Source organism: Cyprinodon tularosa, unplaced genomic scaffold (assembly GCF_016077235.1).
Source record: "Cyprinodon tularosa strain WSP-4 unplaced genomic scaffold, ASM1607723v1 ctg65, whole genome shotgun sequence".
Lineage (NCBI taxonomy): Eukaryota > Metazoa > Chordata > Actinopteri > Cyprinodontiformes > Cyprinodontidae > Cyprinodon > Cyprinodon tularosa.
This window is the reverse complement of record NW_024039396.1, coordinates 1,287,068-1,312,300: the sequence shown is the minus strand read 5'-3', so window position 1 is coordinate 1,312,300 and position 25,233 is coordinate 1,287,068. Positions and strand designations below refer to the sequence as shown.

At 40.1% G+C, this 25,233-nt stretch overlaps 2 protein-coding genes across 2 annotated transcripts; one reads left to right on the top strand and one right to left on the bottom strand.

Annotated features, from left to right (window-relative positions):
* Positions 1-815: 815 nt before the first annotated feature.
* Positions 816-12,384, bottom strand: slc35b4 (solute carrier family 35 member B4). The gene is made up of 10 exons (XM_038308855.1): positions 12,148-12,384; positions 7,079-7,192; positions 6,891-6,993; positions 6,750-6,799; positions 6,579-6,660; positions 6,427-6,490; positions 2,371-2,480; positions 2,204-2,279; positions 2,050-2,125; positions 816-1,864 (listed from the first exon to the last, which is right to left on the bottom strand). Exons 1-10 carry the CDS (start codon positions 12,222-12,224, stop codon positions 1,621-1,623), a joined length of 996 nt encoding a protein of 331 aa, XP_038164783.1. The 5' UTR covers positions 12,225-12,384; the 3' UTR covers positions 816-1,620.
* Positions 12,385-15,241: 2,857 nt separating this feature from the next.
* On the top strand, positions 15,242-24,179 carry golt1bb (golgi transport 1Bb). The gene is made up of 5 exons (XM_038308933.1): positions 15,242-15,417; positions 15,720-15,811; positions 23,207-23,385; positions 23,470-23,551; positions 23,645-24,179. The coding sequence occupies exons 1-5, from the start codon at positions 15,393-15,395 to the stop codon at positions 23,681-23,683; spliced, it is 417 nt and encodes a 138-aa protein (XP_038164861.1). The 5' UTR covers positions 15,242-15,392; the 3' UTR covers positions 23,684-24,179.
* Positions 24,180-25,233: the final 1,054 nt, after the last annotated feature.

Sequence of the window (25,233 nt, the reverse complement as noted above, 5' to 3'; positions counted from 1 at the left end):
ATTCAATTGGCAAATCATCTAATTTACAAGCTCAAATTAAGGGGAAATACACTTAATTTAAGAAATGTTTACTTATTTCTAGATGGTCTAGATTGTTTTTGCAGTTTAAGATCCAGACTGGGAACTGTTACATTCTCCTTATGTTCAATTTTTAGAAGCATATAAACCCGGAGGATTGTTTGAAATCGAGCAACGTAAAAGCACCAGCACCGCCTGTTTAATGCTTGTTACTACAAATGACAATTCAGCCAATCGTATGGCAGAAACTTAATGCACTAAGACATGGAGAGGATGACTTCATGAAGTCTGAGCCCAGCGTTAGACCGAGGCAGACAGCTGACACGTGGATGGGAAACAGGTTCAAGATGTTAGAAAGGAATCTGGACCTTAAGTAAACGCGATGCCATCAGTGAAGGTACTGCCAGCTGAAAACCACAAACTGAGGCTACAAGCAGAGACCAATTAAAGCTGCAACGTTCACATAGTAGGGTCAGAAACCTGCATATATCAACAATTCAGACTTAATATATGCAGGAGGGCTTAGGAAGGATTTCCTTAACATCCATTGAAACCTTTAATACATTAAGCATTTAAATATCTCAATCAACAAGAACAAAAAAAGGTTTATCCTACGGAAGAGGATTAGGGCCACTGAAAAAAAAAGTTAACTGATTTTTAAATTTTATTTCAGTTTAATATGGGGAAAAAGTCAGAATTCTGACTTTTTTCTCCGAATGCTTACTTTGATCTCAGAATTTTGGATCTTAATGTAGATGGGCACCATGAAGGCAGAGATGTGGGAGCACTCAGCTTCACTGACAAAGATGCGAGTTGTTTGAGAGGAACGGGAACACATTGGTGGAAAATGATGGAATTAGGCAACTTTTTACGTGCCCGAGGGGTCCCCTCATTAATGGAGGAGCAGAAGGTCATTAAAACATGAGAGCTAGTCTCTGAAACAGACATAGCTATGGCTTGATGCTAACATGTTTGTTAGCTGTCAGAATTCTGAGAAAAAAGTCAGAATTCTGACTTTTTTCCCCATGTTAAACTAAAATAAAATTTAAAAATCAGTTAACTTTTTTTTTCAGTGGCCCTAATCCTCTTCCGTATTATTCTAACATGACGACAGAGTAGAAATGATGGCTACTTCCAGCTGGATAAAGCTCAGATCATCTTACAATTTAGGTTCAGTGTTCTCTAATAGACCATTTATTCTCCAGATCGAAATCCAACAGAGCAATAAAATCTCAGAGGAATATTTCTGGCACCAATGTTGGGAACCAAGAATGAAAGATCTCCAGAAAAATGGTCCAATAAGCCTGAGCTCAGTTTAACTAAGCGGCCCGAGTTGCTAAACTTAAATATTAAACAGAAAAAACAGTCGACTCTTAATGTCATGACCCTTAACTAACTGAGAGGATTGCAAATCATTCTTTTCCACCATTTTTAGGTCTTTTCATGATGTTTGTTCCCAGAAATAGCAGAATATCATCAGCACCTAATTTCAACTTGATTGTGTTTGTAAAGGATGTCATCAAGGATGCAAGCAAAATGTCCAGAACTGTATAAAATCTACCAAAGGAGAGCTTAAAAACTATTTGACCAGGAGGATCAGGGTCACTCCGCCTTCTTCTCCTTGTCCCCACGCAGAGCTGCCCGCATGCTGCTCCAGACCTCGGTGTACAGCAGGGTGCCGACGAACACCACAGCGGTGCCCACCCAGTGCCAGGCGGTGAAGGGGTTTTGGAAGTAAAGGATGGAGAAGATGAGGCTGAGGAACTTTCTGAGGGTCACCACCAGGGTGACGGTCAGCGACGTGCACTCAGTAGTCAGGATAAAGACGCCGCGGATGCACACGTATCTGAAGAAAGGGTTAAAGTCTGCAACAAAACTTATTAAAAAGGGTCCAAAAAATCTTCTATGATCTTTAATAACCTAAAACTAATTAATTTATTACAGTATTGAACTTTCTCCATTTTTTGTTGTATTATAAGGTGTAGATAAAGGCTTTTTCTAGAGGCCATAAATATTAGAATGACAGGATACTGAGTGATGACATTGATCAGCAGGTAGAGCCACATTATCGGCATGGTCACTCCGACCACAGGAACGACCACGGGAGCTGCAAAAAAATCAAATAGATAAATAACAGATATTCTTGAATGACTGAACACATGACTATGAATCAAATCCAACTCACTGCTTTGACTGAAGAGGATGCAGTGGTTGTAGATGTTTGTGGAGAGAAGCAGGAAGCCGGGCAGAGGCAGGCAGTGCTGAAAACAAACGCAGAGTTCGGTTAAAACCTCCTAAAACAGAGAGAGGTTCCCTCCTTCTGCATTTTCACCTGTTAGGAGGAACACGTACGTTATAGAAGAGCGCCTCCTTGGAGTGCTTTCCGTACTGCTTGTAGAGCGTCTCCTGGAAAATGCCCATCCTCGCAGACATCAGCAGAGCGAAGGTCAACATGGCGATGCCTGATTAAACATGGAGCCACAGATAAAAGGAGCCACAAAAAGTGAAGTTAATAACGTCTGCAAGTCGTTCCCGTGGTTTCTCCTCATGCATTTTTCAATAAGCAGCTTTTAGTTTGTGGACTGATCTATAGTTTGTGAAAAGGAAGTTGCTGTTTTAAACATTGCTTCTGTTTTGGCATTTTTTTTATTACACTTAGAAGTTTTAAAGTCATAGGGAAGCAGGTGTTCCAACTGTTGTATTTCTGAATTCTCCCTAGTGATGCCCGACTTTACTAACCTGACTCCGCCAGACGGATTTGCTCCGCATATCCATCTGGAAACCTTCCGTAGAAGTAATTTTGGGAAGGGGCGAAAATACTGGTTAGCTGATTGGCCTATGTTGGTGATAGACGGGCCAAATAAACCAATCAGATCAACAAAGCATATGACGTACTAACAGAACGACGACGAAGAGGAGGCAATTGATAGATCAAACTCTTGCCGAAACCAGTCGGGAGAAGAGCAAAAACATCTTTTCCTCTGAGAAAAGCCTCCAGAGCAGTGTTTTGCTCTTCTTTCAGTGAAGAAATACTCTGTAATTCCGAAAAAAAATTGCTCGATAGCCACGCTAAAGCTAGTTTCATCGGCTGAAGCCGCCATGTTCTTTAGACTGAACTGTCGTGCTTCTTGTTGCGTCACACCTCAACCCGCCTCAAAGCCAACGCTGATTGGACGTTCGTTTGGTGAACGGCTCCAAATTTTCTTTAACGGAGAGTCTCCAGACTGATTAGCGAGTGAAACCTTGAAAGCTCGCGAGATCAGGATGGTCTCACGAGGCCACGACTTTACACGAGCGAATAAAGGGAATGTGATTGGTCGTTTATGAAGAGGGCGGGGTTGTTGTAGGAGGAGATTGGCAAGCTTTTTGGTTGTGGCCGGTTTGTTGGAAGCATCTTGCTAACCAGTTAGCAACTTAGTGCTAGTAGGTTCTCAATGAGAAATTCCATTGGGACAAAGTAGCACTTAGAAACGACACTGTCAAGGAACGCTATGGACAGCGGAAACATGCAAGAGGAGGAGAGTTTAGTGTCGGAGGTCGTGGATGAGTCTCCTCCGTCATCCATTTTTTATTTAGAGGAGGAAAGCGGGGATCAAGATGTTGTGGAAGAGGACGCCAGGGCGGCAGAAGCTTGGTTTGGTGTAGAAGGCTTCCAGCCGTACATGTTTGAGCCCTTGCCTCACAACGCTGCCAGTTCTGTTAGCTCTACACCTGCAGAAGACACAGGCGTCCATCCCCCTGAACAATGGGACGGAACTCAATGAGAAAGGAAATTACTCCTATTTCTTATTGCAACCGTTGCGCATATTCGCTGCAACATATGAATCAAGATGCTATGGCCGAAAAAAAGACAGCTACGACCATTGATATATGATTGGCCGAATTTAGGTGTACAGGCTGACGTATAACTAACTGGCCTGCAGAAGATAACAAAAAAAAATACAGATTTTAGGACAGGATTTTTTTTTTAAATAGAAATTTTCTACATTTTGGGACAATATAGTCTGATAAAGAGTACATTTATATACATGTTAAAGCCAGAATGATTTGACATTTAAAGATGATTCCCCTACAACTTTAAATAAAAAACAAATTTTAACATTATATACTGATAACCTGAATAAATAAAAAATTAAGTTTTTAAATATTGAATTTATTAATTAAAGAGGAAAAGAACTCCCAATCATTCAGGCCCTAATTGCCTCTTTAACCTGCATGATATGGAGTAATTTTGGCTCGCCCTTACCTGCAGGATGGCATTATTTAGATTCTTAAACATCTGAGAATCACCGCCACTCTGATTGACCATGAATTAAAAGTGACAAGTCATGCAGCGGCATAACAATAACTCTACCACCTCCATTCGAGGTGTAATTATGGTGTTTTGGCTTTAAGCTATACTTAATGATTCTCAAAAAAATAAGCAACCAAACATCAAATACTAACAAAAGGACCACACTCAATCAACCCAATTTTTTTCTCATTTTATCACAAATTTTATTTTAATGCTTACTGCACATTTTCTGTTAGATCAATAAAACTCAATTCAATACTGAAACATTACTGTGTCCATCAGTTATTAAATATATCAAACTGAAATTGCTATTGCAAACCCCCAAATATTCAGAAAAAAAATTATTAAGATCAATAGTGGTGCCAAAACTTTTTTTTTGTTGGGTAATATATTCCAAGTGTCAACAATGTGCATTTTTCATGCTATGCTAATATTTAGCCAAATTAATGTAGTTTCATTGAAGCAGATGCTAACAGATTGCCCAAAATGCTTAAAGCTCACAGACCGTAGGAAGTTGCAGATGAGAAAGAGAGAAGAAAATGTTTTAAATATATCCTAACTAGAGTTATTATTGCACTATTTATCAACACTGACACAGTTTCAAGGCTTCCCACCATCATGCAGGCCTATGATAAAAGGCTTTGTAACCTTTGGTAAATCTCACTGATTTGGTTTCTCATTTATTCTTGAACTTCATTGGACTGAGGCATAATGTGTTGTTTTTATGACATCTTTCAGCTTCTTACATTATGTTTTTAAGAGTAATTAAATTCTAATTCTACACATTTCCCCTCCAGAAAAACTGTACTTCAATTTCCAACAATTAGTCCCAAATACTGTAATTACAATAATTAATTTGTCTTCCAAAGCATTGTAGGCATATTTAATTCCTCTCTCTGCATTTTTCATTCTAATTGTGACAGAATGGACATTAGAATTATTACACCCCCTCCTTTTTTTTTTTACTTTACTTTGTTTGAAGACCTATTTTGACTGTGCTCTTGGGCTGCACTTCTACTTGAACTGAGATGCAGTTACAGCAGTTTGCCACCAGTTGGCACATGGAGCGCGGTGAGCACTCCTGACTAGGGGTGTAAATAATAATCGTTTTGTATCGATGCATCGATCCAACAGCCGACGATCCGATGTATCAACACGTCCGCAAGAGAATCGATTCATTTTTCTTTTTTTTCTCCGGCCTATTTTTATCCATTTGCTCCTGGACGTAATTCTCCTCCCGTGCTGCGGTGGCGCTAAACCTATTTTGCCCTCCTACCTCGCTTCCTGGTTATCCTCTTACAGCAGTGCGTTGCAGCAAGCTTGACACAGACATTTTTGATTTATGCTCAATATTGAAGCGTGGTCTGCGCTACACGCTGTGGGTCTAGATACGGCCGAGGCGGTGAGGAAGTGGGGGCGAGTTTAGTCCGACGACAGAGGGACATGAGGGCCAAAAAGAGCGGAGATCCAGGTGGAAAAAGGGTCCCAACGTTCTCGCGCACCTCGCTCTTCTAGCAGGACAAACTTCAAGAGTTGTTTTCCGCAATTTCGGTCATAAAAACAAAACAAGCCGGCCTCCTGTCTGCGGCACTGTCAGCTACAATTTGGGAGAGGTGCAGTGGAGCGTCTGTGGAGGGGGCGGGGACGTCTGGTATTGCATTGCACTCATTGCACTGATTATGTGCAGTATTTTTTGATGCAACTTTTCTACTTCTGTTATTTGCTGTTGTTTCTAAAAAAAAAATGCATAACGATATTACAGCTTTCATTGATTTATTTCAAACTTGAAACTTTGTTTAGCCTGTAAGGTGTAAGAAAAAAAAAAAAATTAACCGACTAATAGAATCGAATCGTGGTGTATTCTTGAGTATCGAAAATAATCTAATCGTTGGGTCAGGAAATCGATACTGAATCGAATCGCCATGATGGATGTGATTTACACCCCTACTCCTGACACAGCGAGCCAACGGCAATTTAGTGCAGTAACGGCTGGTCAGCGGAGGCGCTCACTGTCGCTCTTGTCTGTGTTAACAGTGTACATAGAATAAAAGGACCTGCAAAAACACACTGCTTAATCATAAAGTGTGCAACATAATTCTTGAACCAAAACTCACCAATAAGCCAGTGCGTAAAGGCATAAAAGCCCTCCTCCTCTGATCCATCACTGGACACATCATGCTGAAAGAAACCAGTACAGGTTCTGCATTATTACAGACGCAGAACCGTAGTTAGGTTGCGATAAGGCAGCTTTCTGCAGGGTACTCACCACTTGCTTGGCTGACATGATGGTGCAGATGAAGATACCAGTGGAAACTAAAACAATAGAGAGATATTTGCTGGCTGAATACCTGCAGGTGGAGAAGATGAGTCACTAAATCAGGATAAAGTTGTCAAATAATAAAAATGAATGTGAGACTGGTTGTAGGGGAAAATTCACCTCTTTTTTAGGATGATTATTCCCAGGATCATGTTGGCTATAAGTGATCCCTGTGTGGAAGAAATGAAGAGAGCTTCAGCCAAAGCTTCCAGAGGAGACCAAGCTGCTTAATGGTAACCAACGGTAACCAGTGATACTCACTGATCTGAAGATCATGTGTAATGGCATGGCGATGTTAAAGTTCAGAGCGTAGTTGTTGATCACACTGACAGTGAAGAACATGGTCACCATGATGACATAATTACTGAAACAAAGAATAAATCATCTTATTAAACATCTGCATTTAGCCTTGCCTTCTGCAGCTTTTTTAATTGAATTATTTGTTTTACCTGACAGGAATCGCTGGTTTCTTTCTTCCACACTTTGCTTCAAATATAAAACCTTCTAAGGCTATAAAGACAAACTGAGCAAAGGTGACTATGTTGCCGCATCCTGGGAACTCTCTGAAAAACAGAAAGGCTGGTTTAGAAGCAGGAAAGAAATCATTAATTACTTAAAAACAGTTAATCACATTACAACCACAAAACACAAAAGTGTTTTAATAGGATTTCTTTGAGACGAAGAAGAGGAGGAAAATATGCTTTATTTTATTTTAGCTTTTGTTTTCCATAAAGACATCTTAAATATCTGCTTTATAACATCGAATTAAACATTTATCTCTGATTTCCCTAAATAATATTTTGATTTACTTCAAGACAAACCCAGTGAAAAGTATTTGTCAGTTTAAATTTCCATTTGAAGGCAGATTTTCTGTGAAGGCCTTAGAAATACGTTAGAGAGCAAACAGCATCATGGAAATAAATATTCCATCGATTTGGGAGAGGTTGTCACATTTGCGCTGTCCACAAATCAGGCTTTTATTAAATACAGCTGTGGAATACAGTTATTAATACAAGGCAATTAAAGGGAAACCCCAAAAATGATGAGATGACTGTATGGAGGGAAATAAATCTGAGATGGCAGCATCATGCTGTGGGAAAACTTTTCTTTCAACAGGGTCAGGACACCTAGCCAAGCTGATGGGGTTGATACAGTCTAACTCTGGAGGCACATTTAACAATATTCAAATTTAAAGTCCAGATTTGACTGATGTTCACAGACGCTTTCAATCAAACAGAACTTGTACTATTTTTTGCAAAAAGGGAATGGGCAAATATTTCAGTCTCATGGTGCATGGCCCCATGCATTTTTTAATAAATAAAGTCGTAGGGAAGCGGCTGTTCCAACTGTTGCATTAGCAAATTCTTCTGAGTGGTGCCCGACTTTACACGAGCAAAAAAGTGAATTTGATTGGTCGTTTATCAAGGGGGCCGGATTGTTGTGGCGGAAGGTTCGCAATCAAGTTTGGTTGTAGCTGGTTTTTTGGAAGCATCTTGCTAACCAGATAGCAACTTAGTGCTAGTAGGTTCCCAATGGAAAATTCCATTGGGACCAAGTAGCACAAAATTGGTGACTTAGAAACGACGCTGTCAAGGAACGCTATGGACAGTGGAAACATGCAAGAGGAGGAGAGTTTAGTGTCGGAGGTCGTGGATGAGTCTCCTCCGTCATCCATTTTTTATTTAGAGGAGGAAAGCAGGGACAAAGATGTTGTGGAAGAGGACGCCAGGGCGGCAGAAGCTTGGTTTGGTGTAGAAGGCTTCCAGCCGTACATGTTTGAGCCCTTGCCTCGCAACGCTGCCAGTTCTGTTAGCTCTACGCCTGCTGAAGACACAGACGTCCATCCCTGTGAACACTGGGACGGAACTCAATGGAAAAGGAAATAGCTGTTTCTCAATATGTGTACTTGTGGGTTCTCAAGAACATATTTGGCAAGGACACAAGTTCGTACTTGCGTTCTAGTGATTGATTGACAAATGGCCGTTGATATATGATTGACAGAATTTAGGTGTGCAAGCTGACGTATAACCAGAGGTCTCAAGTAACCATGGGCGTAGGTTTGCATAGGGACCATAGGGACATGTCCCTACCAAAATTTTGGAAGGACCTATTTGTCCCTACCAATAATTGGATGTAAACAACATGTTTATAATTTACTATACAGCAGCCGCTTCTTTTCCTCTTGCAGCTTCTCTGCCTGGTAGCTGCAGCTGCCTGCTCTTTCCTGTCCCTTTCACATAGCAGCGCATCAACTGTGCTGCGCGGTTTAACTCTCTGATTATTCTGCCTTAAGTTCCGCCTTCTCTCTTTCTGATTGCGTGTTTTCTAGTCTGTATGTGCGCGGGTGCTTGGAGCACGAAAAAAAAGATGCTAAAATAAATTAATATTGGGCTATGAAACTAGTCCGAATTAAAAAATATATATTATCTACGCTAAAACAGGCGAAAGCTTCTGATTGGAGTTCTGTAAAGAAGCAGGAGAGAGTTTTTTAATTTGTGGAACTTGAGAAATGTAAGTTAACAACGTTAGGATTATTTTTATTTTATCTTTTAATCAGATAGCCAAAGGCTCCTTAAAGAAGATCTTTTATGAAATGAAACCAGGTGAAACAGAAACGTTTAAACGTTTCCTTTGGAGGAGTTCTGGATGGAGAATATTGACAGACAAAATTTTTTATTTTTTTTTTTACTTCTTAAATGCTAAATGTTTACATATTTTTTTACAATCTTGGTATAATTCCTGCTCTAAGTGGGTCGCTCTGTCGGCTAAAGGCACATTTTAGTGGCCCTATACTCCAGTTAACGATTAATCAATTACTAAATTAGTTCACGATTATTTAAATAATTTGTTAATATGATTGTTTCAGCCATAGATAAAATACATGAAATTAGCTCCACAGAGTAACAACAGCCCAGATTTACAACTTCTAATATTAATACTTTAAATGCTCAGTGTCAGCTCCTCTTCTAGTTCCAGTGCACATGTAAATACAATACATTTATTTGCTGTCCCTTGAATGTATTATTTTGCATGATCCAGAGAGAGCATATTAGATAAAAAAAATAAGAGTGGGGTTTACCTCTGCACAATTCTATATCTTCAGAAGAAAACACAGGATAAATCCACATATTATAGACTATATTTGGTTAAACAGACACTGTCTTAGTCGCAGGTAAATTTAAATGCAATCCTTTTCAAAGTGGAAAAAGTCCTAATTCCACATTCATCAGAGCCAGTGATGCTTTAAATATTGATAAACAGCATCTAGTGCATGTAGTGCTTATAAGATTTGTATTAATGTAGCAAGAAATGCTGCTGTTCTCTTTTAACAAAATGAGCCCTGAAGCTCACATAAGCATAAAAAAGAGCATGCATATTTTTGCAAAGGACCAATGAAACTGAAGAATAGTGTCCCTACCAAAGTTGAAATCAAACCTACGCCCTTGCAAGTAACAAAGTACAAATGCTTTGTTACTGTACTTAAGTATACTTTTTAGGCATCTATACTTTACTGTTTATTTATCTTCCTACTTCTGACTTCTACTCATGAACTTTTTCACAGAAGTATCTGTACTTTTTATTCCTTACATTTTTAAAACAAACGTTACTTGTTACTCTTGTTTAATATTTATAAATATTTATTTCCGGTCATGTGCTCCATCCAATGCAGATCATTGGCTCCATCCACATCTAGTGAAAACTAGTGTAATTGGATGAGTCATATAACGCAAACACTCATTGGTTAGCTAAAGGAAATCACCAGAAGCAAGCAGGTGTTCTTCAAACTGCAAACGTGAATTGTCTATGCCATGCTACAATGATGGATTCAGAAAAAGATGTTGAAATGTCTGAAAGTTCAGACACAGGTGAGAGCGTATCGGGAGATGGAGACAAACAAGACCTCCCTCATCCTTGGCCCTTTCTCAAAGAATTTTTCGAAATAGTCGAAAAATTGAGCTTTCAATTCATATACAAGTGGCATCTGGGTGTTTTTTTTTTTTTTAAAGGTTACTTTATACTTTTATACTTTAAGTAGTTTTTGCAGCACATACTTTTTCACTTTTACTTGAGTAAAGAGGTCAAGTTGATACTTCCAACTTTTACCAGAGTGTTTTTAAACTGCAGTATTTATACTTCTACTTAAAGGAATAGTACACCCAAAACATGATTAGCCTTCATTTTCTACTCACCCCCATGCTGAACAACACTCTGGAGTACTTTTTTGATATCTCAAATGCATCTGGAGATCTGGGAGGCTTCTTGCTGTCTGCTGCATTCAAATAATGGAGGTCCATGGCGCCCGAGACAGAAAGGTCCATAAACGTCCACAAAAAACGTGTCAATATTCCTCCATACTGCTCGTCCAATGTATTCCAAGTGTCCTGAGTGGGTAGCATCCAGAATTTACTCGAAACGAAGTCATTTAGAATGTTTTTAGAGCATAAACAGTAGTGTATAGGATTTCCTGAAAGCGCGCGCCGGCGCGTTCATGACGCTACGGAAGCCGGCAGACCAAACCAGATGAAAGTGCGCATTCAGCGTCTGCTCTGCCGATACTGCAAGCGTAGAAGAAGAAATGTGCTGTTTACCTGTGCAAAGAAAGAAACAACGAAAGAAAAATGTCTGAGGACTACAGTATTGAGGAAGAGCATGAGTTCTTTGCCGAGCTGAATGCGCACTTTCATCTGGCTTGGTCTGCCGCGGTTTCCGGCGCGTTCTGCCTCGGGCGCCATAGACCTCCATTTTTGAATGTCAGCAGACAGCAAGAAGCCTCCCAGATCTCCAGATGCATTTGAGATATCAAAAAAGTACTCCAGGGTGTTGTTCAGCATGGGGGTGAGTAGAAAATGAAGGCTAATCATGTTTTGGGTGTACTATTCCTTTAAGTAACAAATGTGTGTACTTTTGACACCACTGCATATAACTAACTGGCCTGCATAAAATAACGAAAAAACAAAACAAAAAAAAACACAGATTTTAAGACAGGATTTTAAAAAAATAGAAATGTTTTAAATTTTAGGACAATATGGTCTGATAAAGAGTGCATTTATACACATGTTTAAGGCACAATGATTTGACATTTAAACATGATTTCCCTAGGACTTTAAATGTTTTAAAAACCCATGTTATATTTCTTTCATTTTACAACTTTTCTCTACTAATTTCCCTTAAACTACACATGCATATTCAGCGTTTACCTTTCACTTCTTAATAATTTTACTTATGCAAGTTTACAATAGCTTTATTCTCATTTGGGTGAAAGTTAACATTTCTCACCACTGCTTAAAACTGCAGCTTAGGTCAGTTTTTGATACAACAATTTTACTTTTTTACAGAATTTACGTAGAAACCAGACATTCAGACCCTTTTCACACAATGTTTAGTCATCATAAATTAATTTAACCTTTATCTTTGGTCATGCAAACACGCCTACTTTAATTAAATGCCAACTGGGCATGCTTAATGGCATCTCTGCCTGGATGGAAACATGCATCAGCGGCTTTAGTTTGTGACTGACCTCACTAGCAGCTCCAGGAAAACCACATTGCTACAACATCCGACAAAAACAAGGAGCACGGCGAACGCAGTCCCCATGGCGGCTCTCAGTCGAACCAACTCTGAAACTATTCGCGTCACTTATTTAGGTGAATATCTGGGAGTAGCATGTTTGAACGTTAGCCGCGGTTTGCGTTTCAGAGGAGGGCTTCTGTTTCACTGAACTCCTGTGTTAGTTGAACACGTCAGATGTGACCCTTTTCGGTTTTTTCCGGTTCAGTAGATTCATGGGAGTTGTAGTTTATCTCAAAACCCGGAAGTGTTCTCCATAGCCGTGCTTTTCCTAACCTGTACAGACGTTAAATAGTGGGATTGATTTAAGAAACAGTTCGTCTATTTAAAGAACATGTCTAAACCTTAACAAACTACTGAGCTGCTCTCGCTGTTGCTGCAGTTTTCAGCGAGTAAACGCTTCCATTTGTAAATGATTGAAGGTAGAGTTTAAAATATAAAGAACACCCACTCTGATTGAAATTCTTTGTACGGGAAGCGAACAAGGGAAGTTCATCTCTATATGGAGGGCTAAAGGGGATAAAATGAAACAAAAAATCAATGAAAAATGAATGAAATAAATAAATGTAAATGTAAAATTTTATATATACAGTACCAATAAATGTTCCACTAAATGTATAATGTCCCATTTATTTATTCAATACACCATTAATAAATTAAATGTACCACTAAATTATGAAATGTAAAATTAAATTATTAAACGTGTCACCAAGCAATTAAATTAAATTACATTTTTTTTTGCATTTTGCCCCTCTATTTTTTCATTTCATTGAGTCTGTGCAGCAAACTCATTATGAAACTATATGAATTACCTATGAGCTTTATCCATTTGTTGTTGGTCTGTATTTCTTTATAATAGGTTAGCAGGCATTTTAAAAGGAGGAGATTTGCTGCGATGAATATGGATGTTCTATAAATAAGATGCAAAGCAATCCACAAAGCGGCACTATAGGGATTGCTATAGTCCTCCCTACCGAGTTTGTTGGGTGAAGTTGACAGTTTAGATATTTTCATGAGGAATTTGCTGCAGAAACATAATTAAATGCAGAGTGAAATATTAAAATCTAAAGGCACGTAAATTTATTTCTAATGACTTATTATTTAATGTCATTATTATTACATTTCATTATTTGATGATGTATTTAATCATTACATTTTACATCTCACAAATGACTGGTACATTTAACTGTATGAAACAAATATATGGTGCTTTTATTTGTTTAATGTTACATTTATTAAAAAAAAACAACAACAAAAAGATAAAAAAAAAACCCAATGCATCCAGGAAAGTTTTTCCAATTGAAAAAGCTGGATGATAAGTGAAGCGTCTTCAAACTTGGAAAAAAAAGTCCAGTGGATTGTTTTTTTTTCCAAACTTTTTTGGAATGACTATGATCTGGATGACTGAGAATCTTCACTGGCACTTAGACTCTTTTTTTTAAAGACTTAGACAGACCTTATTTTTTTGTTTTTATTTTATTTAGTACAGCTCTTCAGACATTTTAATTTTTAAAGTGCAGCAGTGATAAAATGTAAACATACGACTGTGTATTATTTACAGTTCCAAGATTCAAGTTTGTTTTTATAAACCTCATTTTATACAATCAGGGGCGGAGCTTGATGGGGGGGCCAGGAGTGGCAATGGCCACCCTTACCCAATCATTGGCCAACCCTGTGGCCACCCCTACCATTTTTTCCCTCTAACACAGATGGTGGCAACAGTAATACTCTCAAGTGGAATATTCAAAACATTTAAATATTTTGTGGTTAATTATACACATCAATATATTAACATCAATGATGATAAATACAGATTTCATGCTCTTTTCAGAACTAGATTTTGTGTTATATGGGGTAAAGAGAAAATGTATCTCTGTAAGTGATCTGGGAGTCTTCAGTGAAATAATAGATAAATAACAATTTTAATAAAAAAAAACAATTTATGTAGCTATTAGTGCTTGAAAATATAAATTTTATGCAGAATGTTTAATGATAAAAGCAGGTAAGCAATGACGAGGGAAAAGATTTATGCCCCAGATCTCAAAACTGAAAGAATCTTATCCACTATACCTTTTATTTAGAAAGCACGGATGTTTAAATATTTGCATCTACTTGTTAGCAAAGGCTGTAGGAAACTATAGTTTCTCTTTATTTAGAAAATATGGATGTTTTGCTTGTTAATTTCCCTGCTGGAACAGTGTAGATTGACCCTGAGGTCCTGTCGCCTATCTGCTTTCGGCCACCCCTCAGTGTACATTGGTTATTGCCTGGCCACCCTTATAAAAATGTTCTGGCTACGCCTTTGTATACAACATTCTACGGAAGAGGATTAGGGCCACTGGAAAAAAAAAAAACGTTAACTGATTTTTTAAATTTTATTTCAGTATTAGTATGGGAAAAAAGTCAGAATTCTGACTTTAATCTCAGAATTCTGACTTTTTCTCAGAATTCTGACTTTTTTCCCAGAATTCTGAGATTAAAGTCAGAATTCTGACTTTAATCTCAGAATTCTGACTGACTTCTGACAATAAAAAAAAGTCAGAATTCTGAGAAAAAAAGTCAGAATTCTGACTTTAATCTCAGAATTCTGGGAAAAAAGTCAGAATTCTGTGATTTAAAGTCAGAATTCTGAGAAAAAAGTCAGAATTCTGACTTTAATCTCAGAATTCTGACTTTTTTCCCATGTTAAACTGAAATAAAATTTAAAAATCAGTTAACTTTTTTTTTTTTCCAGTGGCCCTAATCCTCTTCCGTAACATTCAGCAGTCTAATGGCAATGGGGAAGAAACTGTTCTGGAATCTGCTGGACCTGCATCACATCTTTTGAAGGCTCTTCCCACAGGGCTGTATACGGTACATTTATGTCTTTACTGTACGTTCTACAATTGAATGCTACATTCATCCATGTTATAATAATTGAATTAATTAGTTTCATAGTAATTATTTAGCTCATTCTGTCACATTTAACACTCCATACTCCCTGTGGTGTGTAAGCAGCTTGTTAATATAGACGATCTCTGATGTAGTGCGTGCCAGCGTACGTGGCTCGCTTTGACGTATCAGCGTAACAACCCGCTAGCTTCGCCTGAGCTTGTGGCACTGCAGCCGTCGTAGCAATAATTAAGTTAGCTTATCATCTTTATTAGATCTGAGACCAATTTGTGATTTTTGTCAATTCGCCGGAAGCGCTTAAAAATGATTTCACTCACGGATTCACAAAGTAAGAACCGTTTTTTTGCCCATCTTTCTTCTAACTAACCCGGTTTAGCCGAATGTATAAAGCTAACACCTAAGACATGATTGGTGGATGGGATTATTACGTCACTCTGATTTAGACCTTTACAATTTGGAGGAAAAATGTAAACATTTGAATCAGATCTGGTTTTGTTAAACTCATGGCACCCCCGTGTGCTCAAAATATGTTTTTGTTTCATGTTTTTTTTTCTTCTGTCAGCTGCTTTAATAGTTCAAACAATAATTGGTGTAATTTTGATCTAACCTGTGGTTTCCTAAACCCTGCAGAAATTGGGATGGGGCTGACAGGATTTGGTGTGTTTTTCCTCTTCTTTGGGATGATGCTGTTCTTTGATAAAGCTCTACTGGCCATAGGAAACGTGAGTCTTTAAACCTGAATATATCATCAAGTGTTTTATTATTATTTTTTCACTGCCACATGTGCACTGTCATTAAAACACAGCAGGGCAACACAGTTAGACAACTTTTATTGCTATTTTGTAAACACAGAGTGTAAATAAAACGACATTTCGTTTAGTACAGCTTTCCAATTAACATTTCCATTTCTTAAATTGCAGCAGTGATCAAATATAAACAGTGTGAGAAAAAAAAACATGGTGCAGAAAATGCATTGATGGAAGTTCAGAGCATTCCATTTGTAAATGATCTAAGGTATAGTTTAATGAAGAAAGAACACCCACTCTGATTGAAATTCTTAATACTGGAAGCAAACAAGGGCAGTTCACTTGTATGGAGGATAAAATGAAACAAAAAGCAATGGAAAAAATGAAATAAATAAATAGAGAAATTTACTTTTAAGTAATTAAATGTAAAATTAAATATACACTGGACCATTAAATTTACCACTTGATCATTAAATGTGCCATTTTGTGCATATGGTGCAGATATGCAGTATTTTTGGTTTGTCACTTTTAGAATATCACTGCATGAATTCATCCATCCATCCATCCATCCATCCATTATCTTACACGCTTGTCCCAATTGGGGTCGCGAGGGGTGCTGGTGCCTATCTCCAGCAGTCAATGGGCATGAGGCGGGGTTGCATGAATTCAGAAATTATGAATTGTAAATTCTGCACACTTTGTAATGTGCTTGGTTTCACACAAATAGAAAAAGCTGCAAATTGCGCAGCATCTTTATTTGGATCGTTGATAATAAGAGTCATAATAATCAAGCGGCTAAACTGGCTGTAGGTCTTGTCATAGTTAAGCATTGGAGTTTTTACCTTGAAGAGATTTCTGTAAAATCAATCAAATTCATTTTTGATATGATTTTTTACCTGTTTGATAACATGTGGGGATCTGTGTTTAAATTTGTTTATGAACAGATTTTGAGAGTTTTGACAATATTAAAATATGAATATAGATATCTTGATATGATTTAATTAAAAATTGGTGATATTAAATTTAAACATGTCTGATATTTTAATTTACATGACAGTATCAATATAGCATTTCTCACCGACTGACATTGCAGGTTGTATGTAGTTTTAAGTGTTTTTATTTTTTATTGCAAAAATTTCTAAAATGTTATGTTGGAAGAGTTTTATAATACAATATAATTTCCTGATGTTTGTACAGGTATTCTGTCTGAGGCTTTATTTTTTGTGATATTGAAATCATTTCATAATTACCAATATTAGGAAGGCTGTTATACATTTTGTCCATATTTTGTTTATATCTGCAACAACAAACCTCCAAATGCTGATCTCTGTGGTGACACTGAAGATCATCATTGATATCACCTTAAGAAGCTTTAGTGTCGCCTCCCAGTTTGGAGGTTTTTGCAGCTTGACAAAAAATGATCAACCTCAAAACTGTGGCTTTACCTGCTTTGCAATTGAATTTGATTCAATTCAGTTTATTGATGTTGCAGCAATAAAAAAAAAAACTTATATTTAAGGCACAGTAAATTCAATCAGATCGTAAAGTAAGATTGGTTAAATGTTTTCTATCTCAGGACCGATCTGCACATCTCTCTCTTGCTCTCTTCGTTCTGCACATCTCTCTCTTGCTCTCTTCGTTCTGCACATCTCTCTCTTGCTCTCTTCGTTCTGCACATCTCTCTCTTGCTCTCTTCGTTCTGCACATCTCTCTCTTGCTCTCTTCGTTCTGCACATCTCTCTCTTGCTCTCTCTCTTGCTCTCTTCGTTCTGCACATCTCTCTCTTGCTCTCTTCGTTCTGCACATCTCTCTCTTGCTCTCTTCGTTCTGCACATCTCTCTCTTGCTCTCTTCGTTCTGCACATCTCTCTCTTGCTCTCTTCGTTCTGCACATCTCTCTCTTGCTCTCTTCGTTCTGCACATCTCTCTCTTGCTCTCTTCGTTCTGCACATCTCTCTCTTGCTCTCTTCGTTCTGCACATCTCTCTCTTGCTCTCTTCGTTCTGCACATCTCTCTCTTGCTCTCTTCGTTCTGCACATCTCTCTCTTGCTCTCTTCGTTCTGCACATCTCTCTCTTGCTCTCTTCGTTCTGCACATCTCTCTCTTGCTCTCTTCGTTCTGCACATCTCTCTCTTGCTCTCTTCGTTCTGCACATCTCTCTCTTGCTCTCTTCGTTCTGCACATCTCTCTCTTGCTCTCTTCGTTCTGCACATCTCTCTCTTGCTCTCTTCGTTCTGCACATCTCTCTCTTGCTCTCTTCGTTCTGCACATCTCTCTCTTGCTCTCTTCGTTCTGCACATCTCTCTCTTGCTCTCTTCGTTCTGCGCTCTCTCTCTTGCTCTCTTCGTTCTGCACATCTCTCTCTTGCTCTCTTCGTTCTGCACATCTCTCTCTTGCTCTCTTCGTTCTGCACATCTCTCTCTTGCTCTCTTCGTTCTGCACATCTCTCTCTTGCTCTCTTCGTTCTGCACATCTCTCTCTTGCTCTCTTCGTTCTGCACATCTCTCTCTTGCTCTCTTCGTTCTGCACATCTCTCTCTTGCTCTCTTCGTTCTGCACATCTCTCTCTTGCTCTCTTCGTTCTGCACATCTCTCTCTTGCTCTCTTCGTTCTGCACATCTCTCTCTTGCTCTCTTCGTCTTGCGCTCTTCGTTCTGCACATCTCTCTCTTGCTCTCTTCGTTCTGCACATCTCTCTCTTGCTCTCTTCGTTCTGCACATCTCTCTCTTGCTCTCTTCGTTCTGCACATCTCTCTCTTGCTCTCTTCGTTCTGCACATCTCTCTCTTGCTCTCTTCGTTCTGCACATCTCTCTCTTGCTCTCTTCGTTCTGCACATCTCTCTCTTGCTCTCTTCGTTCTGCACATCTCTCTCTTGCTCTCTTCGTTCTGCACATCTCTCTCTTGCTCTCTTCGTTCTGCACATCTCTCTCTTGCTCTCTTCGTTCTGCACATCTCTCTCTTGCTCTCTTCGTTCTGCACATCTCTCTCTTGCTCTCTTCGTTCTGCACATCTCTCTCTTGCTCTCTTCGTTCTGCACATCTCTCTCTTGCTCTCTTCGTTCTGCACATCTCTCTCTTGCTCTCTTCGTTCTGCACATCTCTCTCTTGCTCTCTTCGTTCTGCACATCTCTCTCTTGCTCTCTTCGTTCTGCACATCTCTCTCTTGCTCTCTTCGTTCTGCACATCTCTCTCTTGCTCTCTTCGTTCTGCACATCTCTCTCTTGCTCTCTTCGTTCTGCACATCTCTCTCTTGCTCTCTTCGTTCTGCACATCTCTCTCTTGCTCTCTTCGTTCTGCACATCTCTCTCTTGCTCTCTTCGTTCTGCACATCTCTCTCTTGCTCTCTTCGTTCTGCACATCTCTCTCTTGCTCTCTTCGTTCTGCACATCTCTCTCTTGCTCTCTTCGTTCTGCACATCTCTCTCTTGCTCTCTTCGTTCTGCACATCTCTCTCTTGCTCTCTTCGTTCTGCACATCTCTCTCTTGCTCTCTTCGTTCTGCACATCTCTCTCTTGCTCTCTTCGTTCTGCACATCTCTCTCTTGCTCTCTTCGTCTTGCTCTCTTCGTTCTGCACATCTCTCTCTTGCTCTCTTCGTTCTGCACATCTCTCTCTTGCTCTCTTCGTTCTGCACATCTCTCTCTTGCTCTCTTCGTTCTGCACATCTCTCTCTTGCTCTCTTCGTTCTGCACATCTCTCTCTTGCTCTCTTCGTTCTGCACATCTCTCTCTTGCTCTCTTCGTCTTGCTCTCTTCGTTCTGCACATCTCTCTCTTGCTCTCTTCGTTCTGCACATCTCTCTCTTGCTCTCTTCGTTCTGCACATCTCTCTCTTGCTCTCTTCGTTCTGCACATCTCTCTCTTGCTCTCTTCGTTCTGCACATCTCTCTCTTGCTCTCTTCGTTCTGCACATCTCTCTCTTGCTCTCTTCGTTCTGCACATCTCTCTCTTGCTCTCTTCGTTCTGCACATCTCTCTCTTGCTCTCTTCGTTCTGCACATCTCTCTCTTGCTCTCTTCGTTCTGCACATCTCTCTCTTGCTCTCTTCGTTCTGCACATCTCTCTCTTGCTCTCTTCGTTCTGCACATCTCTCTCTTGCTCTCTTCGTTCTGCACATCTCTCTCTTGCTCTCTTCGTTCTGCACATCTCTCTCTTGCTCTCTTCGTTCTGCACATCTCTCTCTTGCTCTCTTCGTTCTGCACATCTCTCTCTTGCTCTCTTCGTTCTGCACATCTCTCTCTTGCTCTCTTCGTTCTGCACATCTCTCTCTTGCTCTCTTCGTTCTGCACATCTCTCTCTTGCTCTCTTCGTTCTGCACATCTCTCTCTTGCTCTCTTCGTTCTGCACATCTCTCTCTTGCTCTCTCTCTTGCTCTCTTCGTTCTGCACATCTCTCTCTTGCTCTCTTCGTTCTGCACATCTCTCTCTTGCTCTCTTCGTTCTGCACATCTCTCTCTTGCTCTCTTCGTTCTGCACATCTCTCTCTTGCTCTCTTCGTTCTGCACATCTCTCTCTTGCTCTCTTCGTTCTGCACATCTCTCTCTTGCTCTCTTCGTTCTGCACATCTCTCTCTTGCTCTCTTCGTTCTGCACATCTCTCTCTTGCTCTCTTCGTTCTGCACATCTCTCTCTTGCTCTCTTCGTTCTGCACATCTCTCTCTTGCTCTCTTCGTTCTGCACATCTCTCTCTTGCTCTCTTCGTTCTGCACATCTCTCTCTTGCTCTCTTCGTTCTGCACATCTCTCTCTTGCTCTCTTCGTTCTGCACATCTCTCTCTTGCTCTCTTCGTTCTGCACATCTCTCTCTTGCTCTCTTCGTTCTGCACATCTCTCTCTTGCTCTCTTCGTTCTGCACATCTCTCTCTTGCTCTTCGTTCTGCACATCTCTCTCTTGCTCTCTTCGTTCTGCACATCTCTCTCTTGCTCTCTTCGTTCTGCACATCTCTCTCTTGCTCTCTTCGTTCTGCACATCTCTCTCTTGCTCTCTTCGTTCTGCACATCTCTCTCTTGCTCTCTTCGTTCTGCACATCTCTCTCTTGCTCTCTTCGTTCTGCACATCTCTCTCTTGCTCTCTTCGTTCTGCACATCTCTCTCTTGCTCTCTTCGTTCTGCACATCTCTCTCTTGCTCTCTTCGTTCTGCACATCTCTCTCTTGCTCTCTTCGTTCTGCACATCTCTCTCTTGCTCTCTTCGTTCTGCACATCTCTCTCTTGCTCTCTTCGTTCTGCACATCTCTCTCTTGCTCTCTTCGTTCTGCACATCTCTCTCTTGCTCTCTTCGTTCTGCACATCTCTCTCTTGCTCTCTTCGTTCTGCACATCTCTCTCTTGCTCTCTTCGTTCTGCACATCTCTCTCTTGCTCTCTTCGTTCTGCACATCTCTCTCTTGCTCTCTTCGTTCTGCACATCTCTCTCTTGCTCTCTTCGTTCTGCACATCTCTCTCTTGCTCTCTTCGTTCTGCACATCTCTCTCTTGCTCTCTTCGTTCTGCACATCTCTCTCTTGCTCTCTTCGTTCTGCACATCTCTCTCTTGCTCTCTTCGTTCTGCACATCTCTCTCTTGCTCTCTTCGTTCTGCACATCTCTCTCTTGCTCTCTTCGTTCTGCACATCTCTCTCTTGCTCTCTTCGTTCTGCACATCTCTCTCTTGCTCTCTTCGTTCTGCACATCTCTCTCTTGCTCTCTTCGTTCTGCACATCTCTCTCTTGCTCTCTTCGTTCTGCACATCTCTCTCTTGCTCTCTTCGTTCTGCACATCTCTCTCTTGCTCTCTTCGTTCTGCACATCTCTCTCTTGCTCTCTTCGTTCTGCACATCTCTCTCTTGCTCTCTTCGTTCTGCACATCTCTCTCTTGCTCTCTTCGTCTTGCGCTCTTCGTTCTGCACATCTCTCTCTTGCTCTCTTCGTTCTGCACATCTCTCTCTTGCTCTCTTCGTTCTGCACATCTCTCTCTTGCTCTCTTCGTTCTGCACATCTCTCTCTTGCTCTCTTCGTTCTGCACATCTCTCTCTTGCTCTCTTCGTTCTGCACATCTCTCTCTTGCTCTCTTCGTTCTGCACATCTCTCTCTTGCTCTCTTCGTTCTGCACATCTCTCTCTTGCTCTCTTCGTTCTGCACATCTCTCTCTTGCTCTCTTCGTTCTGCACATCTCTCTCTTGCTCTCTTCGTTCTGCACATCTCTCTCTTGCTCTCTTCGTTCTGCACATCTCTCTCTTGCTCTCTTCGTTCTGCACATCTCTCTCTTGCTCTCTTCGTTCTGCACATCTCTCTCTTGCTCTCTTCGTTCTGCACATCTCTCTCTTGCTCTCTTCGTTCTGCACATCTCTCTCTTGCTCTCTTCGTTCTGCACATCTCTCTCTTGCTCTCTTCGTTCTGCACATCTCTCTCTTGCTCTCTTCGTTCTGCACATCTCTCTCTTGCTCTCTTCGTTCTGCACATCTCTCTCTTGCTCTCTTCGTTCTGCACATCTCTCTCTTGCTCTCTTCGTTCTGCACATCTCTCTCTTGCTCTCTTCGTTCTGCACATCTCTCTCTTGCTCTCTTCGTTCTGCACATCTCTCTCTTGCTCTCTTCGTTCTGCACATCTCTCTCTTGCTCTCTTCGTTCTGCACATCTCTCTCTTGCTCTCTTCGTTCTGCACATCTCTCTCTTGCTCTCTTCGTTCTGCACATCTCTCTCTTGCTCTCTTCGTTCTGCACATCTCTCTCTTGCTCTCTTCGTTCTGCACATCTCTCTCTTGCTCTCTTCGTTCTGCACATCTCTCTCTTGCTCTCTTCGTTCTGCACATCTCTCTCTTGCTCTCTTCGTTCTGCACATCTCTCTCTTGCTCTCTTCGTTCTGCACATCTCTCTCTTGCTCTCTTCGTTCTGCACATCTCTCTCTTGCTCTCTTCGTTCTGCACATCTCTCTCTTGCTCTCTTCGTTCTGCACATCTCTCTCTTGCTCTCTTCGTTCTGCACATCTCTCTCTTGCTCTCTTCGTTCTGCACATCTCTCTCTTGCTCTCTTCGTTCTGCACATCTCTCTCTTGCTCTCTTCGTTCTGCACATCTCTCTCTTGCTCTCTTCGTTCTGCACATCTCTCTCTTGCTCTCTTCGTTCTGCACATCTCTCTCTTGCTCTCTTCGTTCTGCACATCTCTCTCTTGCTCTCTTCGTTCTGCACATCTCTCTCTTGCTCTCTTCGTTCTGCACATCTCTCTCTTGCTCTCTTCGTTCTGCACATCTCTCTCTTGCTCTCTTCGTTCTGCACATCTCCTGTGAGCAGGATATTTTTTAGCAGTGCAATGTTTTGGAAATCTTGTATGGAAGATTTATATTTTGTTTTGTTTTGGTTGACGAAATGCAACACATCTGTAAGCCCTGTCATATTTCTGCATTTGCCTGCAGATTCTCTTCGTGTCAGGCCTCTCTTTTGTCATCGGCCTGGAGCGCACCTTCAGGTTCTTCTTCCAGAGACATAAAGTGAAAGCCACAAGCTTCTTCTTGGGAGGGATTTTGGTGGTTCTGACCGGCTGGCCGATCATTGGAGTCGTTCTGGAAATCTATGGTTTCTTTCTCTTATTTAGGTATCGTCACACATAAAATAATGCGATAAAACACCTCTTTTTTTTAAAAACACATCTCACATTGTTTCCACTTTTCATTTACAGGGGATTCTTCCCAGTGGCGGTCGGATTTATGAGGCGAGTGCCCGTTCTTGGATCTTTTCTCAGTTTACCGGGAATTAGGACAGTAAGTGTGACTTCAGTCATTTAGAAAATAAAATAGCACAATGCTGCTGGAGGCATCATAGCCTTTTTTTGTTTTTATTTTACTTTCTTTCAGTTGGTGGACAAAGTTGGTGAGAGCAACAATATGGTATAACACGACGCTGCTAGCACAAAGGAGGGCTATCCTTGTGTTTATCATGGATTCTCATCGTGATTGTATGTTTCAGTCCTTGCCATTCCAGAAACGTTCATGTATGCATTTTCCTGCTGAAAACAAACACGTTTGTCTGTAAATGTTCCTCCGACTGCATCCATTCCCCCTGGTTTATTCATAAGGAGCATCTGATTGAGACTGGACTACGATACAGATGTGTTTCTGTTGTTTTTACCTCTTTCTACCATTACCTTGCAATATTTATGGACTAAATATTTGGCAACACTGGACGATCTCAGAGGAAAGTCAGTGCCTGGGAGCAATCCTGTTTGACATGTAATTGAAATATTAATATGGAGTTTTGAATCAAAAAAAGGTTGTTTTAATCTTTACAGAAATGTGAAGTGCTGTAAAAAAAACAGTTTGAAATGTTTGTACTGTAATTTTTACAGTGATTTTTTTTCTAAGTAAATACTTGTAATAAAATGTGTACTTTTTGTAAAAAGGTCTGTATTTTTTTTTATTTGATCTTATTTTGATGCATAAAATGAACTGTATAATTAATATAAATGTATATATGTAAATGTAAACATATATACTATATATGAGGTTGCAAGTACTTGGTTCGATCCCCACAGCCTGCACTCTGGGTCCTTGAGCAAGACCCTTTACCCCACAACTGCAGAGGTACATTTCCCAATGTGAGAGCAATAAAATCCAAATACCATTATATTAAAAATCAATTTTTACTAATTTTGCAACATATTTTTTATTGAATAACATAAATCCTGTAGGTTACTCCTGTTTGTCGCAGCAGAAAGTCATTAAAACTTACAAGACAGGATCAGGTTTTTAAGCCAAACGCCCGTCTTCCTGCAGCAGGAATTTCAAACCCAGTTTCCTCGTATCGAAGATGCAGACTGGACCCCTGTATCTGTTCCTGGTCAAATGAAACAAGCTAATTTTAGCTGGGTAACTATTCTGCCATCTGCAGCAGTGGTCAGCCTGCATTCAAGGCACTTACTGCTTGCCAGGATAGAGGTTACCATTGCAATAATTTCCACATAATGTTTTGTTTTTCTTTGCTCCACATAGATATTTCCCAACCGTTCGTTTTCACAGGACAGGTAGGGGCTGCCGCACGGACAGCAGACTCAGAAATGCATGGATCCAGCAAAATACCACTTTGATTTTGATGAAGGAATAGTATTTCATTAAAAAAATTAAAAACTCAAAAAGTTAATTTTGCATTCTATTATCCCCTTACAACATCTTGGCCTCTATTCTAAAGATTCTCTCAGAGAGCTCCTGACTTAACATAAACAATCATGGCAAAGATTTTTTAGCATCTCAGGGAGGAGGGGGTGGTTGACTTGTATCTTAGTGAGGAGTTCTGGTTGACCTTGTTGGATTTAAGGCTAAAAAAACAAATGAAAACAGTAAAAGCAAATTCCCTCCCAGTTAAGATAAAAAGGAACCGATCCTAAAATTTAGACTCGATTAGAATTTTTTTTATGATGATGAAACACTGCAAAAACGATCTAGAAATA

Bases quoted from the DNA above. Each gene is read 5' to 3' on its own strand.
- golt1bb (XM_038308933.1), top strand. From the start codon at position 15,393: ATGATTTCACTCACGGATTCACAAA. The intron at 15,418-15,719 runs GTAAGAACCGTT...TAAACCCTGCAG, and splicing joins TTCACTCACGGATTCACAAA to AAATTGGGATGGGGCTGACA. The intron at 23,552-23,644 runs GTAAGTGTGACT...ACTTTCTTTCAG, and splicing joins GTTTACCGGGAATTAGGACA to TTGGTGGACAAAGTTGGTGA.
- slc35b4 (XM_038308855.1), bottom strand. From the start codon at position 12,224: ATGGGGACTGCGTTCGCCGTGCTCCTTGTTTTTGTCGGATGTTGTAGC. The intron at 6,994-7,078 runs GTAAAACAAATA...TCTTTGTTTCAG, and splicing joins AAACCAGCGATTCCTGTCAG to TAATTATGTCATCATGGTGA. The intron at 2,126-2,203 runs GTGAGTTGGATT...ATTTTTTTGCAG, and splicing joins CATCCTCTTCAGTCAAAGCA to CTCCCGTGGTCGTTCCTGTG.